Source organism: Jaculus jaculus, chromosome 1, assembly GCF_020740685.1.
Source record: "Jaculus jaculus isolate mJacJac1 chromosome 1, mJacJac1.mat.Y.cur, whole genome shotgun sequence".
Classification (NCBI taxonomy): domain Eukaryota; kingdom Metazoa; phylum Chordata; class Mammalia; order Rodentia; family Dipodidae; genus Jaculus; species Jaculus jaculus.
The window spans coordinates 308638132-308655581 of NC_059102.1; the positions used below are offsets into that span (position 1 = coordinate 308638132).

At 44.7% G+C, this 17450-nt stretch overlaps 1 protein-coding gene and 1 long non-coding RNA gene across 2 annotated transcripts; both read right to left on the bottom strand.

The window, feature by feature from the left end:
• Positions 1–2286: 2286 nt before the first annotated feature.
• Positions 2287–17450, bottom strand: Mpzl1 (myelin protein zero like 1). Its single transcript, XM_012948867.2, is given in 7 exon segments — positions 2287–4191; positions 9211–9298; positions 9301–9342; positions 10867–10883; positions 10885–11078; positions 16652–16709; positions 17269–17450. Coding segments are annotated over 7 exon segments (606 nt in total). The 3' UTR covers positions 2287–4166.
• Positions 13542–16828, bottom strand: LOC123457652. The gene is made up of 3 exons (XR_006635097.1): positions 16652–16828; positions 14046–14152; positions 13542–13596 (listed from the first exon to the last, which is right to left on the bottom strand). It is a non-coding gene; the product is annotated as an uncharacterized LOC123457652 (long non-coding RNA).

Sequence of the window (17450 nt, forward strand, 5' to 3'; positions counted from 1 at the left end):
AAAAAAATAAAATAAAATATCAACGAGAGCCGGGCATGGTGGCGCACGCCTTTAATCCCAGCACTTGGGAGGCAGAGGTAGGAGGATCGCCGTGAGTTCAAGGCCACCCTGAGACTACAGAGTTAATTCCAGGTCAGCCTGGACCAGAGTGAGACCCTACCTTGAAAAACCAAAAAAAATAAAATAAAATAAAATAAAATATCAATGAGTACCTGTATGCAGAAAGCTGCGACCACAGCAAGGTCAGAGCAGCGGCAACAGCAGATGTAGTGAGTTTACTAAGGGCTTAAACTAACCAAGCTCCGGCCTCTTCCCTCAGGCTGCTGCTAGAGGCAGTTGGCCCACTGTGGGTGGCCCGAGTTAGTTCTAGCTCACAGGCTCTGCTTCTAGAACCAGCTTGCCCATGCTTGGGTAAGACCCCAAGTGGTAGTTCTCTTACGATTTCAGAGCTGTGCTCCCCAAGTAGGGTGTTCATAATAAAAAGTATTGGACAGAAAGAAAAGACAGGAAGAACTCTGCCGTGAAAGCACACAACTTAAGTTCTACAACCATCTCCTTCAATACCACAATGCCAGGCTTCTCCTTGGCAAAGGCTCACCTAAGCAGGGAAAACATTCAGTTAGCATCCCCAAATCCAACTGGCATCAGGATCACCCCACTGGGTTCAGAAAGAACATCTGGGATTTCCCCTTAATCATAGTTCAGCACAGCTCACTCAGTGGCTTAGAGTGTGGACTGGTCTGGCATGTTTTCTGCATAGCTTGGAAACCAGAACTTGGGCAGGAGGAACTTGGAAGTGTAGATGATGTTCTATTGCTGCCCTTGTGTGGTGGTGAGCAATGGGAATCCTGCTTTTTGTGCATCACACAAGATGAGATGAATGCTATTCACATGCAAATCACTCTCAAGGGGCTGGAGAGATGGCTTAGTGGTAAAGGCATTTGCCTGCAAAGCCAAAGGACCCAGGTTCAAGTCCCCAGGACCCACATTAGCCAGATGCACAAGGGGGCACATGTGTCTGGAGTTCGTTTGCAGTGGCTAGAGGCCCTGGTGTGCCCATTCTCTCTTTCTCTGTCTGTTGCTCTCAAATAAATAAGTAAAAATTAAAAAAAATTTTAAAAAAGGGGCTGGAGAGATGGCTTAGCGGTTAAGCCTAAGGACCCCAGTTCGAGGCTCGGTTCCCCAGGTCCCACGTTAGCCAGATGCACAAGGGGGCGCACACGTCCGGAGTTCGTTTGCAGAGGCTGGAAGCCCTGGCGCGCCCATTCTCTCTCTCTCTCCCTCTATCTTTCTCTCTGTGTTTGTCACTTTCAAATAAATGAATAAATAATTTAAAAAAAAAAAAAAAAGAAGGCATGTTTCAGACCAACGAGTGGGACACCCAGAGGCCCTGAGGCAAGCACAGGAGAGCTCCAATTTGAATAAAGGAGTTGTGTAGCTGTGGTGGTGCCAATAAAAAGGGTTTTCTCTCTTTTTTTTAAATTTTTTATATATTTATTTGAGAGCGACAGACACAGAGAGAAAGACAGATAGAGGGAGAGAGAGAGAATGGGCGCGCCAGGGCTTCCAGCCTCTGCAAACAAACTCCGGACGCGTACGCCCCCTTGTGCATCTGGCTAACGTGGGACCTGGGGAACCGAGCCTCGAACCGGGGTCCTTAGGCTTCACAGGCAAGCGCTTAACCGCTAAGCCATCTCTCCAGCCCTCTTTTTCTATTTAACTAAAAATGAGCAGACAACACCATCCACAAAGTGAAAAGGACGTATTAAAATATTCACAGAAGTATAATGAAAAATGAGATCAAAAAACAACAGTGAGCCTGTGCTTTTTGTACAGGTGCATCTCCATTGACAAAAGTACAGACAGGAATTTTAACCCTTAGGCTGTTACTTTTAGGTGTCCCTTCACAAAATTCACTCAGAATTTTACTATGTCTCCTTCTGTCAGTAAGGAAGTCTGCCATTTGGACACAACCCCACTGCTGCTGTCTGTAGCCAGACCCAGGAATGTAAAGACATAGGGGAAAGGGCCAGAAACTCCACAGGAGGTGGTGTTCCGAAGTGAGGCCTTTGGATTAGTGTAACACTCTAATATGCTTTGCCTGGGTGTGGGCGCTGTCTTTCAGTCTGTGTCTGTCCTGCAGGCCAGCCCCGGATGCTGGCAGCTAACTACCCTTGCCCTGGAGAGAAGGGCAGCAGGACCAGGAAGGAGATTTTTTTGCCCAAACACCAGCTTCACACACATAGGCTCTGGGCACTGAAAGAAGTCAGGGCACTTGTCAAGAAGTATCAGGAAGGTATAGTTTATTCACAGGCACAGTGGATAAAGAAAACAGAATGCCCACTTCCTCCGGAGCAGTACACAAGGCAGTGTACACGTGGGGCTCTACGATTTAGTTATCATTTCTTCGCTAAGCACAGCCTGGGCCGGCCATACTCTCTGTACAGCAGGAAGGAGTAGTAGTATGGCCTTGGCCCACATCTGAAGAATGGTGACGGTGACGATCTCAACCCCTTGGGACACACAGAAGTCGTCTCAAGGCTTCGATAGTTTTCACGATAGTTCTAGAAGTCAAGGTGGCCACTTTGTGGAAACTGCTCAGGAAGGCGCTCCGTGTTCCCCTCTTGAGAGGACCCAAAAACTGACAGGGAGCCACGGAGCAAGGACACAACACAGCAGACACGGGCCAGCTTCAGGAGATGAGTGTAGGTGACAACACCTGACCCCTGCTTCCTTACAGACACAGGGGACGTATGCGGCAGCACTGTGGGATGACAACAAGGGTCCTCTGGAAAGCAAAGGCCTCACACACAGGTAGTCAGTTCTGCAGTTCACGTTCTCGTCCTTGATTTGATGACCTCCTGCATGTATTTTTCTTTTATAAGCTGAATCATGCTGCATTCCACTAGAAGGTGGGAAGGAAAGGAAGCATCATGGTATACTAAGTGGGAGGAAAATCACCATCTCCACTCACTCCTACTCACCCCAACATGCTCTAGGGATCATGTTTCTTCCTCTGACCATGATCTTTCCATTTCATTTCATCGTTGTTTTTCAGACAGGTTTTCATGTAATTTGCTATGTAGCTGAGGGTCCTGCCTTTACCACCCAAGCTCTGGGATTACAGATGGGAACCACTACACCCAGCTTTATTAAGTTGTTTAGTTTTCTAGTGTTGGGATGGAGCCTCGGACCTTGTGTATGCTAATCAAGCTCTTGACCACTGAGCTGCACTCCCAGGGTCTCTTGCCGCTGCAGATGATACCCATCCAGCTTTAAGTGGGTGACTAGGGAGTTAAACCCAAGCACGTACTCTCAACCTCTAAACTATCTCCTCAGGCCCCAGAAGTTTTCTTTTAAAAACAAAGGAATCCAGATTGACCATATAAATAGCCATTACTGATCTTCACTATGCTTGTCGTAAAATGCATCAATTTTACCTGGCCAAGGGAGAGGATATTCAAGGAGGAAAAACAAATGGTTTCTCCTTGTTTTACTGTTAAGCCTGTACAATATGCAAAGCTAAAACTTGTCCCATATTTTAGAAGAACATCAACAGAAACTCTGCAACTTGTCTTCAGGTAGCATGATTAATGGCTGTTGTCTGACAGATACAACCAAATAGATGGTTCTGACCAGGGAAGGCCACCCTGGTATGTATCCATTATAAAGCCTCCTTCTCCAAATAAATGCAAACACAGGTTGAGGCCTTAGGTAAAAAGGCCATGTCTACTGAAACTACTAAAAGGTCTGTGACAGGCTCCATTAAGGCAAACCACACCTACATGATGGTGATAGGAACGTTTCTGATATTTCCCAATTACAGATGACCCTGAAAGAATGCACAAGACAGCAAGATAGTTTACACATATGCACAGAATTACACCATCGCTTTATCATGCAACATTGGCTTCTCACATCAGGAGGTTAACTAGAACATACACATCCTTTAGACATTTTTTCCTCTGTGAGTACACATGTGCTTGTCCTTGCCTGAGTCCTCAAGGCCACACGTGGTTCAGGGCTAGATTTTCTGCACAGGAATCCAGTTTAGGTTTGTTTCTTGATTAGGATATGTTCTGGGTCTTCTCAGTTTTTCTGGATGTCTGCATACACCACAGACTCTGACTTATTAATCTTGTCACTGTGATATCCCCCTGAGTGGTCTAACTGTACATATATGACTGGGCCCTGGAGGACAGAAGTAGAATTAGAGGTTAGAAATTGGGTAGTCTGTGGGGTACAGGTATAGAAGCAATCACTACTGTGGCAAAGCAAAGACTTCTTCTCCCTTGTGAATGTCATAATCTTATGAATGATATATTTAGGACTGACTTTAAAAGGAGACTGGCATCCATTGATAACTATTAAAGCTGGCACATGGAGACTCCTTACACTATTCTCTCTCTCTCTCTTTTTTTTTTTTTTTTTTTTTTTTGAGGTAGGGTCTCATTCTAGCCAAGGGTGACCTGGAATTCACTATGAATTCTCAGGGTGGCCTCAAACTCATAACGATCCTCCTACCTCTGCCTCCCAAGTGCTGGGATTAAAGGCGTGCGCCACCACGCCCGGCTCTCTTTAGTTTTTGTGTATGTTTAGACATTTCTGAAATGATTTTCTTGTTTCAGTTTCCAATCTAGAGCAAGGAGCAAGGGAGGCTGGACTGCTGGACCTAAGTGACTGACTCTTCAGGGATGAGGTCAGGGCAGAGGCTCAGTGTTCAAACACCAGACAGGTGATTTACACTTCATGACCTTTTCAATCCCTTTCAATACAGATTAAAATCACAAACTCAGTAGCCAAAAGCCCGTGACTTAAAAGAAACACCTTTATCAGTATCTAAAAGCCACAGCCTCTGTCCTTCGTGTGTGAGCTACAGTTGTGGGTATGGAGTTCAGTACTCTGACTTCCACAGCAGGGACAAGCCCAGGCGCAAGGGCTGCTGCTGTGGCGCATCAGAAGTGGTTAGAAAAATCACTAGACCCACCAGGCATGGTGGCGTGTATCTTTAATCCCAGCACTGGGGAGGCAGAGGTAGGAGGATTGCTGTGAGTTCAAGATCAGCCTTAGACTACATAGTAAATTCCAGGTCAGCCTGGACTAGAACAAGACCTTACCTTGAAAAAAAAATCACTAGATTTCTCTGAACTTGGGCACAGCTGCATTTGGAATTTGTTGTAGTTACCTTTGTGTTGCTGGGACAAAACACCCAGCCAAAAGCAGCTGATGGAAGGAAAACTTTTATTTTGGTTCACAGTCTCAAGGGGGAAGATTCATGACAACAGGAGAAAAATATGGCATGGGCAGAGTCTGGACATCACTTCTGCCATCCACTTTTTTTTTTGTTTTTGTTTTCTGAGGTAGGGTCTCATGTTAGCTCAGGCTGACATGGAATTCACTATGTAGTCTCAGGGTGGCCTCCAACTCTTGGCAATCCTCCTATCTCTGCCTCCCAAGTGCTGGGATTAAAGGCGTGCGCCACCATACCTGGATTGCCATCCACTTTTTTGAGACAGGGTTTCTAATTGGCCAGGAGCTCACCAATGAGGCTAGACTGGCTTGCCAGTAACTCCCAGGGATCTACCTTCACTTCCCCTCCCTGGGTCAGTGTTGGAATTACAAACATATGCCATCATGCCCACATTTTTAATGAGGGTCCTAGGGATTGAAACCAGGCTCTCATGCTTGCAAGGCAAGGTTTGTAGTGACTGAGCTGTCTCCTTAGCCCCTTATGAGGTATTCTTTATTGAGACTAGTGGACTGGCAATCAGTTTCTTTTATCTCTCTCTTTTTTTTTTAAATATTCATTTATTTGAGAGAGAGCAGGAGAGAAAGACAGAGAGAATGAGCATGCCAGGGCCTCCAGCCATTGTAAACAAACTCTAGACACATGTGCCACCTTGTGCATTTGGTTTATGTGGGTCCTAGGGAATTGAACTCAGGTCCTTAGGCTTCACAGGTAAGTAAATGCCTTAACTACTAAGCCATCTCTCTGGACTTTCTTCATCTCTTAAATGACACTAATAATGGTACTTACATTTTTTCATCTAGTTATAAGACTGAGATGACACATAAATAACCCAGGCAGTGGGTTATTTACCATTCAATAGACAGCTGTTGCCATTATCAATATCTCATTACTCAAATACACTTTAAAATATACTGAGGTAAGGGCTGGAGAGATGGCTTAGCAGTTAAGCACTTGCCTGTGAAGCCTAAGAACCCTGATTCGAGGCCCGATTCCCCAGAACCCACGTTATCCAGATGCACAAGGGGGCACACACGTCTAGAGTTCATTTGCAGTGGCTAGCGGCCCTGGCGTACCCATTCTCTCTCTCTCATTCTCTCCCTCTTTCTCTCTCTGTCACTCATAAAAAAAGGAGAGGAGGAAAAAAAAAAAAACCAGAGTAAGAACAGCAGCATTCCCAGTGCCATGCAGGACTGGGAGGAACGTTTCCCTGCCCCTTTATTAAGCCTAAGCAAAAACTAGGGCTGGAGAGATGGCTTAGCGGTTAAGCGCTTGCCTGTGAAGCCTAAGGACCCTGGTTCGAGGCTCGGTTCCCCAGGTCCCACGTTAGCCAGATGCACAAGGGGGCGCACGCATCTGGAGTTCATTTGCAGAGGCTGGAAGCCCTGGCGCGCCCATTCTCTCTCTCCCCCTCTATCTGTCTTTCTCTCTGTGTCTGTCGCTCTCAAATAAATAAATAAATAAATTTTAAAAAATTAAAAAAAAAAAAAAACTAACACCAGGCATGTCATCACCTTGGATTAGTGTCATGTTGAAAATCATCAACCCAGCTACATTTAAAGTCACCAAAACAGAAGCATTCCAAGCAAGTAATATCTGAATTTGAACACTCAGACATGTTTAGACACAGCACTCCTGGCCCACAGGGAGAGGTCCCCTCCACCAGCAGAAAGCAACACGTAGGGCGTGCAGTCCTCTCTAACCACACTCACTCAAGGATGGTGAATGTTCTATCTGCAAATCTGTATTGTTATGTCCCTGGGGTGAATTTGCTACTTGAGTACATATGTGTAATTACAGAAAGGCCAAACTTTTGCTTTCATTAACTTTCAATCCTATGATGTATAGTGCCCATTTTCAGGTTTTTTACAGTTTAGTTTTTGCCAGTCTGTTAAATGGAAGATGTTATTACAGTGTGAATTTGCAGTTTTATGATATGTGTAATTTTAATTTTGTACATGTTTTCATATTTTTAAATATTAATGTTTTCTGTGGAATGCCTTTTGATACCATTTTCTTTTGAGTTATAGATATTTTTCTAGTAGTTTTTAAGACTTGCAAATATGAGGAATATTAACTTTTTCCTCCTGATTTTTGTTATTTATCTTTGTTGTTGCTTTTTCCCCCTGGATTTGTTTTGGGAATATTATGTTGTAAATTTATCAAGTCATGATTGGATGGGATCTGTTTTGATAATGCTTGGATATCATCTTTTCCATTCTAATATATTTCCAAAAATCCTGTGTTTTTCTCCTTGAAAAACAAAGGATGGTGAATGTTAGATCGCACCCTGCCAACACGGCTCGTGCTCCAACTTAAACTAGCCCTCACCTCCAGGCTTACTGCGTGAGCATTACATAGCTTATACGCATTAGCTTTCCAGCTGGAGTGGGGAAAACAGAAGGTTCTTCAGGTAGACCATACACCCTACTCTCAAAGACAGGCCTTTTGAGAAGCCATGTGCAGAGTCAGTTTTCCTTTATCGCCAGTATATTTCGTCATCAGTTTTTATTCTCCCAGGTTGGGTACATGCTGCTAGAAACAGCAAAGCAATCGAGCTGCTTATTTTCAGCAGAAAGCAAGCTGACCAAGGGAGAAGCCCTGCACCATCACATTGGGCCAGGAGGGGGTTTATCAGCACAACCTCTCCACTAGGGTTTTAAACTCACCTAGGCATAAAAAAGGCCCTTATTTAGAGCCAGGCATTCCAGGTCAGCCTGAGCTAGAGTGAGACCCAATCTCAAAAAAAAAAAAAAAAAAAAAAAAAAAAAAAGGGCTGGAGAGATGGCTTAGCGGTTAAGCGCTTGCCTGTGAAGCCTAAGGACCCCGGTTCGAGGCTCGGTTTCCCAGGTCCCACGTTAGCCAGATGCACAAGGGGGCGCACGCGTCTGGAGTTCGTTTGCAGAGGCTGGAAGCCCTGGTGCGCCCATTCTCTCTCTCTCTCTCTCTGTGTCTGTCACTCTCAAAAAAAAAAAAAAAAAAAAAAGACCCTTATTAGATCACTGCCACAAAATTAAACTTTTTTGTGTGTCGCCATTTCAAGACAGTCCTAAGTAGCCCAGGTTGGCTATGAACTGTTGATCCTCCTGCCTCTATCTCCCAAGTGGTGGCATTACAGGCATGCCCAGCAAGATCAACCTCTTACGCTGGGTAAGTGACACCTCTACATGCTGAGTGCACGATGCCTGAGCAATTATTTCCAAACCTTAGGAGGAAACTAGAAAAGGGACTAGTGTATTCCGAGTCTAATAGCAGGGCACTGACTGACCTACCCTTGCCTATGTCAGAACACCTCTTAAGAAGACTCAACACATCTTAATGAAAAAGCAACCAGCAGGTAATTATTCCTCTTCCTCTTCCTCTTCTTCTTCTTCTTTTGGTTTTTCGAGGTACGGTTTCACTCTAGTTCCAGCTATGTAATCTGTGTGGGCACTATGTAGTCTCAGGGTAGCCTTGAACTCATGGTAATCCTCCTACCTCTGTCTCTGAAGTGCTGGGATTAAAGGCATGCACCACCACGCCTGGTAATACTTTTCTATTTTTTAAAAAAAAGTATGATTTGGGGAGCTGGAGAGATGATGTTTGCTTGCAAAGCCTGCCAGCCTAGATTCGATTTTCCATGTAAAGCCAGATACACAAAGCAGAACATGTACCTAGAGTTTGTTTGCAGTGGCAAGTGGCCCTGGCACACTCATACTCTCTCCCTCTTTCTCTGCTGACAAATAAACAATAATTTTTTGTTTTGTTTTTCAAGGTAGAGTTTCACTCTAGCTCAGGCTGACCTGGAATTCACTATGTAGTCTCAGAGTGGCCTTGAACTTACGGAGATCCTCCTTCCAAGTGCTGGGATAAAAGGCGTGCACCACCACAACCAGCTAAACAATATATTTTTTAAAAAGGCATATTTTCATGAAGCCTGTTTATTTTTCTCCAGCCCTCCCCTACAAGACGGAGTTTCTTACCCAGTATAATGCCGTTTGGAGTTTTTCCTTCTATAGAAGATGGCCAGAGTCATGCTGGTGAGCAAAGTGAGGCCGAGCACCACAGCATAACTATGCCCAGCAGCACCCAAACTGGGAACACCGGCAAGTTCTCTAAGGAGAAAACAGGACAGGGTTAGGGTACAGTACCACTGAGAGAGCACTACGCTAATGTCTTCCATTAAGAGTTATCTAATCTATTGTATTATTCTAAATACTGAGGGTAATATCTAGTTGATGATATACTTCTCCATACCAACTAAAAATGCACTACAAAACTAAGTTTTTATACCCCTACTCCCTTTCTCTGCTCCAAGTTCAAAGCAACACTGGGGATGTGAATTTACATCAATTTACTCTCCCACCGAGTAGACTCTATCTCAGGAAAAATTGGGAAAACCTGTACTGTGTGCATCCAAAAGGGAACACACAATTGTGCTACTCTGGGAGATGTTACAATTTTCTCTAGGGCTGGAGATATGACTCTGTGGTTAAGGTGCTTGCCTGCAAAGCCTAACAACCTGGATTCAATTCCCCAGTACCCATGTAAAGCCAGATGCACAATGTGACACATGCATCTGGAGTTCACTTGCAGTGGCTAGAGGCCCTGGTGCACTCACTCTCTGTCTCTCTTCTGTCTTTCTCTCTCTTTCTGCTTACAAATAAATAAATAAATATAAAACTAAATTTTCTGGGGGGAGGAAGGGTATTACCATGGGATAGTTTTTATAATCATGGAAGCTGTTAATAAAAATTTGAAAAGGGCTGGAGAGATGGCTTAGCAGTTAAGCGCTTGCCTGTGAAGCCTAAGGACCCCGGTTTGAAGCTAGATTCTCCAGGACCCACGTTAGCCAGATGCACAAGGGGGCACACGCGTCTGGAGTTCGTTTGCAGTGGCCAGAGGCCCTGGCGTGCCCATTCTGTCTCTCTATCTGCCTCTTTCTCTCTCTCTCTCTGTCCATTGCTTTCAAATAAATAAAAACAAAAAAACATTGAAAAAATAATAGGAGGAAAAGATGATGATATCAAAATAAAAGAGACTGGTTGAGAGGGGGAGGGGATATGTTGGAGAATGAAATTTCAAAGGGGAAAGTGGGGGGAGGGAGGGAATTACCATGGGAAATTGTTTACAATTATGGAAGTTGTCAATAAAAAATTTTTTAAATAAAAATAAATAAATTTTCTCAGGACAATATGAAATAGTTTATCACTCTCCTTTCCTAGGGACCACTTCATCTAACCCCAATGAATTGAGTCTTACTTGTAATTCATATTCAAAGCAACACCTGAAGTAAGACCCACAGTCTTCCGACCCAGGTACATCAATGAAGAGCTCATCCGCTCTGAACTAAGCAGCTGTTGACAACCACCAAGTGTGGCAGAGTCATAGGTCAGCGCAGACTGGGAGCACAACAGTATGGCAAAAACCCTCCCTTCAGGGCTTCAGGGTATGGATCAGCACAACACAGGCCCAGCACTCCTGAGGCCTTGGGTTTGATACGGAGCACTGCAAAAACAAAACAAAACAAAACCTTTTTAAGTCCTCCTTATAAAATTACTTTGAATCATAACTCATATTCTGCAACTAAACATGACAAAGAGACCGTGTTGTTTCTGCAAAAATACTGCAGGAAGTACCTTTTTCCACAACATAATCTTGTGTGTCCAGGCTGGACAACAATGTCAGGAGGGTTTTTGACAGCACAGATATAGGTACCATTGTGTATAAACTGTGTATTTTCTATGTTGATTGATGCGTCTTTCTTGTTAAGGTCTCCAGCCCAGGTGATTCTGTTTTTAAACGGTGCAAAATCCCCAATGTACACTTGCTCTTGGGAGCAGTGGAAAAACTGCAATTAGAAAACAAAAGCACATGAGCTACCCTCAAAGGCAGAATTATTAAGTCTGTAACCGGCATGTTGTTAAAGCATTTTTGAAAGCAAGACTTCCCACAGAAAGACATGTAAATCACAGTCCAAGTCACAAGCTATGGAAGCTAAGCCAGACAGAGCTCTGGAGATGATGAGGCTCAACCCTGCCAAGTTTCAGTAGAACAGGCATACACATCAGCTCTAATCCTCTCCACATCCCATGAAAATAACTTTTACTGTCCACATTCTTATAAGAAAGGAAATGAAGACTCAAAGAAGCTACTTTCCTAAGTCACCATGACAGGAAGTAGTAAGCCTACAGTTACAATCAGGCCCATCTTACTCTTCAAAGCCAATGCTCTTTCCACAGCCATGACAAAGCCCAGTGAATCCAAAGGCGTCAGAAATCTTGTCAGTCTACAAATAAATCATATGGAATCCTCCAGTTTTGGACAATGGAACACTCAGGAGCCACAGATTGTTGTCAGAAAATTTTCAGTGCCAGGGATGTGATACCTCCAGTGAGTTGTTGGCCAGAGAGGTCCCTGATGCCCCCAAAACGTTATAGGCCATTACTGAGGGCCTTGGTTTCCCACCAGGAATAAATGGTAAGACCCTATTGCTGAAACTCCACATACTTGGGCTGCAAGGCCACTGAGAAATCCTGCTGGAACTGAGCTGATAACCTCCTCCATGTAGACCAGCTGACAGAAAGCTGGAAGAAGCCATTCTGCATGCAGTCCAATGGGAGAAAGAGAAATCACCAGTGAAGATACTCAACAGTGGACACTGCAAGCCTTATATTTGGCCAGCCAGGCCAAATGAGACAACGGGTACAATAGTGGCATGTCTGTTATGGGAGAAGCCAACTGCCATCTAATTGGACTGCAGGCCCGCTCCATGGGAGGGAATACATCCCTGATACTGAAAACTTAAGACAGGGTAGTCATGAGCCCTAGGGGTGTAACATCTGCTGTTGTCTGGATAAATATATATACTATGCTTATCAAACTGCCCAGTAAGCACTTCTGTTAATGTTCATACACTTATATTAATTCTACTCTCACTTTGGGTAGAGAATCTTCTCTTTTCAGATGGCAGTGACCTTGGGACGACTCAGAAGGTATCATGGTGATGGAAAGAAATGATTGCAGTGCTCAATACTGCAATCTCTATCACACCTTCCAAGGCTCAGGGTCTAATGGGGAAGAGGTGGTGGACAGAATGTAAGAGCCAAAGGAAGGGTAGGACTCCTTACAACGTGCTCCCTCCAGACACAAAATGGCCTGGATATCCATGACCTCACAGTGCCTGACACTACCTACACAAGACCATCATAAGACGAGGAAAAGATCATGACATAAAATTAACAAGAGAGTTTGATTGAGATGGGGAGGGGGTATGATGAAGTATGGAGTTTCAAAGGGGAAAGTGGGAGGAGGAAGGGTATTACCATGGGGTATTTTTTATAATCATGGAACTTGTTAATAAAAATTTGGAAGAAAAAAACTTAGAAATAAAAACTTCTGGGCTGGAGAAATGACTTAGCAGTTAAGGCACTTGCCTGTGAAGCCTAAGGACCCAGGTTTGATTCTCTAGGTCCCACATTAGCCAGATGCACATCATGGCACATGCATCTGGAGTTCATTTGCAGTGGCTAGAGGCCCTGGTATGCCCATTCTCTCTCTCTCCCCCCCCCTGTATCTAAAATAAATTAATTAATTAAAAAATTTAAAAAAACACTTCTATTAAAGTCCAAGGTAATCAAAGCTCAGAAAAATAAAATAAATAAAGACGGGTGTGGTGGCGCACACCTTTAATCCCAGCATTCGGGAGGCAGAGGTAGGAGGATCACCAAGAGTTCAAGGTCACCCTAAGACTACATAGTGAGTTCCAGGTCAGCCTGAGCTACAGTGAGACCCCACCTTGAACCGACACCCCCCCACCCAACCACAAATAAAGAAAACAAGTGTCCATCGTTTGCAATTTAAAAAGTACTTTCTTTTTTAAATGTTTTATATATTTGTTTGCAAGAATGAATATATATACACACACACACACACACACACACGCACACACATAGAGGGAGGGTTGTGAAGTGTATTGGGCACAGTAGGCCTCCAGCTACTGCAAATGAACTCTAGATGTATGCAGTGCTCTGTGCACTTTGCTTGCATGGGTACTGGGGAACTGAACTCTGGTCATTTGATAGGTTGGGCAGGTAAGCGCCTTAACTGCAGAGCCATCTCTCCAGCCCATGTGTTTACATGTTCATGTATGTGCAAGGTTCAGGTGGAGGCCCAGGGACAGCCCTTGGTGTCAGTCTTAGGAAAGCCTTTTTTTTTTTTTTTTTTTTTAAGATAAGATCACAGGGCATGGTGGCACATACCTTTAATCCCAGACTTCAGGAGGCTGAGGTTAGGAGGATCAATGTGACTTTGATACCCGCCTGAGACTACATAGTGACTTCCAGGTCAGCCTGGGTCAGAGTGAGACTCTACCTCGAAAAACAAAAAACAAAAAACAAACAAAAAAACACAACTTTATTCTCTTTTGGTTCCTAATACCAAGCTTTCTTTGTTTTTCTCTTACTCACAGCCTTTCTCAGGTTCACTTTATTCCAGAGCTCTGTTCTTGGGAAGGTCTCCCATGATGACCTCACCAAGCAATCCAAACTTCATTACTCGTATTTCCAACTAGAACCTTCTCATTTCCAGAACCATCTACCAACTAGCTCCATTGGGACTCATCAGTGTCTTAACCCTGACATATGACAACACAACTCCAATCATCTTTGTCCCCCAATACTCAGATTCCCTATCTCATTCTTCACCTGGAAAAAGGCCTACCTTCCTAAACTGTGCCCACTTTCCCAAGCTCCATCTACCTTCTCTTTCAAATCAGTTTCCAAATCAAATTTACTTTCTCATTAGCTCATGAACACACCTTCTTATGGTATTCCACTGCTTGTAGTCAGGTCTTTGACATCTTTCCTTGAATCATCAATAGTCCTTTGGTTTCTCCAGCCTCAGCCTCACACCGCTCTGACCATCCTTTATTGGATTTTAGAGTGGCAGACAAGTGCTTTGATGAGTTAGTGCCTTTGGCTGGCTCTTGTGCCTCAACTCACTCCACCCCTTATGTACTCCAATTTCCCACCACACTGTAAAAGGTTCATTCCTGACTCTGTAGACACTAATTCCCATCATGCCTACTCAGTTTAAACATCCCTTCATCCAGCAGTCTGAACTTCCACCTGACATGCTGCCTTCAAGTTCCACTGCATACTTATATCAATGGAAGCACTGGGCTGGGGATGTAACTCTACTATTAAGTTAGTATGTGCTTAACATGGAATTACTTGTCTGCAGTGAAGTTGACAGTTTCTGAATGGGTACAGTGGTGTGCTTCTGTAGACCCAGCTATTTAGAAGGCTGAGCTAGGAGAACAGCTTCAGCCCACAAGTTCAAGGCTAGCCTAGGCAGCATAGTGAGAAGTAATCTCAAAATAAAAATAAAACAAAAAGAGCCAGGCATTGTGGCTTATACCTCTAATGTCAGCACTTAGGAGGCTGAGACAGGTGGATTTCTGTGGATTCCAGGCTAGCCTGAGCTACCTAGTGAGTTCCATTAACAGCATAGGCTGAGCTAGAGTGAGGCCTTGTCTCCACAGTGAGAAAGAGCGCGCGAGAGAGACAGACAGACAGACATGGTGGTAAACACGGGGCACCTGGGAAGCAGGCGAAGGAAGATATCAAGTTTCAGGTCTGCCTGTGCTACATACTGAGGCTATGTTTAAGCACGAAGCTTTTGAGTCCAGGCGCGATGGCACATGTTTTTAATCTTAGCACTGGGAGGCTGAAGTAGAAGATATGAGTATGAGGCCAGCCTAGGGCTATAGAGTGAGTTAAAGGTCAGCCTGGGCTAGAGTGAGACTGTATGTGTATGGGGGGGGGGGGAAGCAAACAAACAAAAAAGGAGCTTTTCTGTAATTCTTCTGCATAGTACTCACAACCAGGATAAAGCAATTTGGAAGCACTAAGAAAGCTAGACTGGAATTCACTATAGGATCTAGTGCTGGGGTTACAGGCACCATGCTTGGCCTCCAAGAAAAAAGATTTATGAAATATTTTCAATTGACAACTTACTCACGTGCATATAATGTATTTTGTTTATAATCCCCTCCCATTTTTGGCTCCCCCTTCTCTCATCCCCTTTCTACAGAATCCCTTTTCCAAGAAAAGAAAATATCTTAATTTGGTCTTTTTGTTTGTTTGTTTTTCTTTTGATTTTTCGAGGTAGGGCCCAGGCTGACCTGGAATTCACTATGTAGTCTCATGGTGGTCTCCAATTCATGGTGATCCTCCTACCTCTGCCTCCCAAGTGCTGTGATTAAAGGTGTGCTCCACCACGCCCGGCTCTTAATTTGTTTTTTATAACTTTTATTTATTTGCAAGCAAAGAGAGAATTTGGGTAGCCCAGGAACTCAAGATGCATGCACTGACACTTCCTGCCTCTAGCTTTATATGGGTACTGGGGAATCAAACCTGGGGATCATTAGGCTTTGCAGGCAAGAACCTTAACCACTGAACCATCCCTCCAGCAGGAATTTTTTTAAATTTATTTTTAGTTTTTCGAGGTAGGATCTCACTTTAGTCCAGGCTGTCCTGGAATTCACTACATAGCCTCAGGGTGGTCTTGAACTCACAGCGATCCTCCCTAGTGCTGGGATTAAAGGCGTGAGCTACCGTTTTTTTTTTTTTTTTTTAAATTATTCAAGAACAGGCAAAATCTCATTCCATAAAACGAACAAATTATTTGCACTTCTATTTCTAATACCCTGAATTTAATTAAGGTCATTTTGACTGCTTTGTCTCAACATTAATGTCTACCACGCATTATAATTCTGACAAGATTTATGATAAATCTTAGTTTTGGACTATCTTGTGTTTGTTTGCTTAAACACAAATAGAACCCACACAAAATACACTCTTAACCTTTTCCTTTTCCTTAGGAGAAACATGAAAACAGAGCAGATTCTGTCTTATATATACAAAGTGTTATCTTTGCCCTCTACAGGGTAGGGACTTTCATATTGACAGTATATTGCTGGGTTAAATGGAAGTTGGTAATCCAACAGAACTTTGCCTATTTTCCCTGGTTCCAAAGACTACATTAAGGACTTTTTTTCACCAAAGAAATTGCTAAGTAATGTCTGATATTCAAACCCTGTCATGCAAATGACATTTTGCACCACAAAAGAAAACATCTCTGTGGTTTCTTCCCAGTTGGCTCTCTTTATAACCACTAACTAACCAAATTCTTAGACAGCAACAAGTACTTTCCTTTGAACAACAAAAAAGGCCTGTGGCAGACACTACTTCACATGGCCATAAAACAGCTCAACCGATTCACATACACTAGGGCTACCCTACACTTGAGTCAGGATATTTAGTAAGAAAAAAAACAAAAAAGAGCCTTAAAAAAAATTAAAGTAAAATTATATAAATGGTTCTATGTCTTGTCATATTGTGGTATGTATGAAACCATTACGGATTTGGCTAAATTCTTTTCAGCCAGGTCATCCCACTGGTACTCCGAGCTCTGCATTCTAGCCCAAGAAAGAACATGAATTTCTTTTTAGTGCTTTGCCGACCCCAGACAAGAGACAGATGGGTTCTGTAACTCGTTTGTCACGGAGGCTTAAGAACGGATCTGTGCGTCTTGGAAATGGACCTAGCCGGGTGAAAAGAGAACGCAGGCTTCAACAAGGAAATCAACCAACAAGGGCGCCACAAACGAAAAACCTGCAACCTTCCGCCACCTCCCAGAGGCGAGGAACGTGAGAAGCCGGATCCCAGACCGGGACTCCCGGGAGGGCCTGGGCACCCGAGTCACCGCGAGGGGCAGGCCGGGCTCCGAGCGAGGTGGCCCGCGGCGCCCGCTCCCGGGAGTGTCCCCGGGGAGGGAAGGAGGGTGAGCTGCAGCCTCTCCTCCTCCTGCGCACTCGGGGATGCCGAGAATTAAGGCTCGCCTCGCGCGAGGGCTGCGAGCCTGGGACCCCCGAGCGTGCGGGCCGCGCCCCCTCCCCGCGGCCGGAGCGCGCGCACGGCCGGCGACCACCGCCCCGGGGCCCGGGAGCCCCCGCCCCGGCCCGGCATCACTCACACATCCCGAGCGCCGCAGCCAGCGCCGACCACGGCCAGCACCTGCGGTCAGAAGCGGCAATCACGATCTCCACTCCGGCGGGCGCTGCCGTGGTCCTCCCGCTGCGCTCCGAGCGCTCGCGGCCCCAGACACCGCCTGTCAGCCCCGGGCCCAGCCCCCGAGCCCGCCCTGGCCGCTCGCTCAT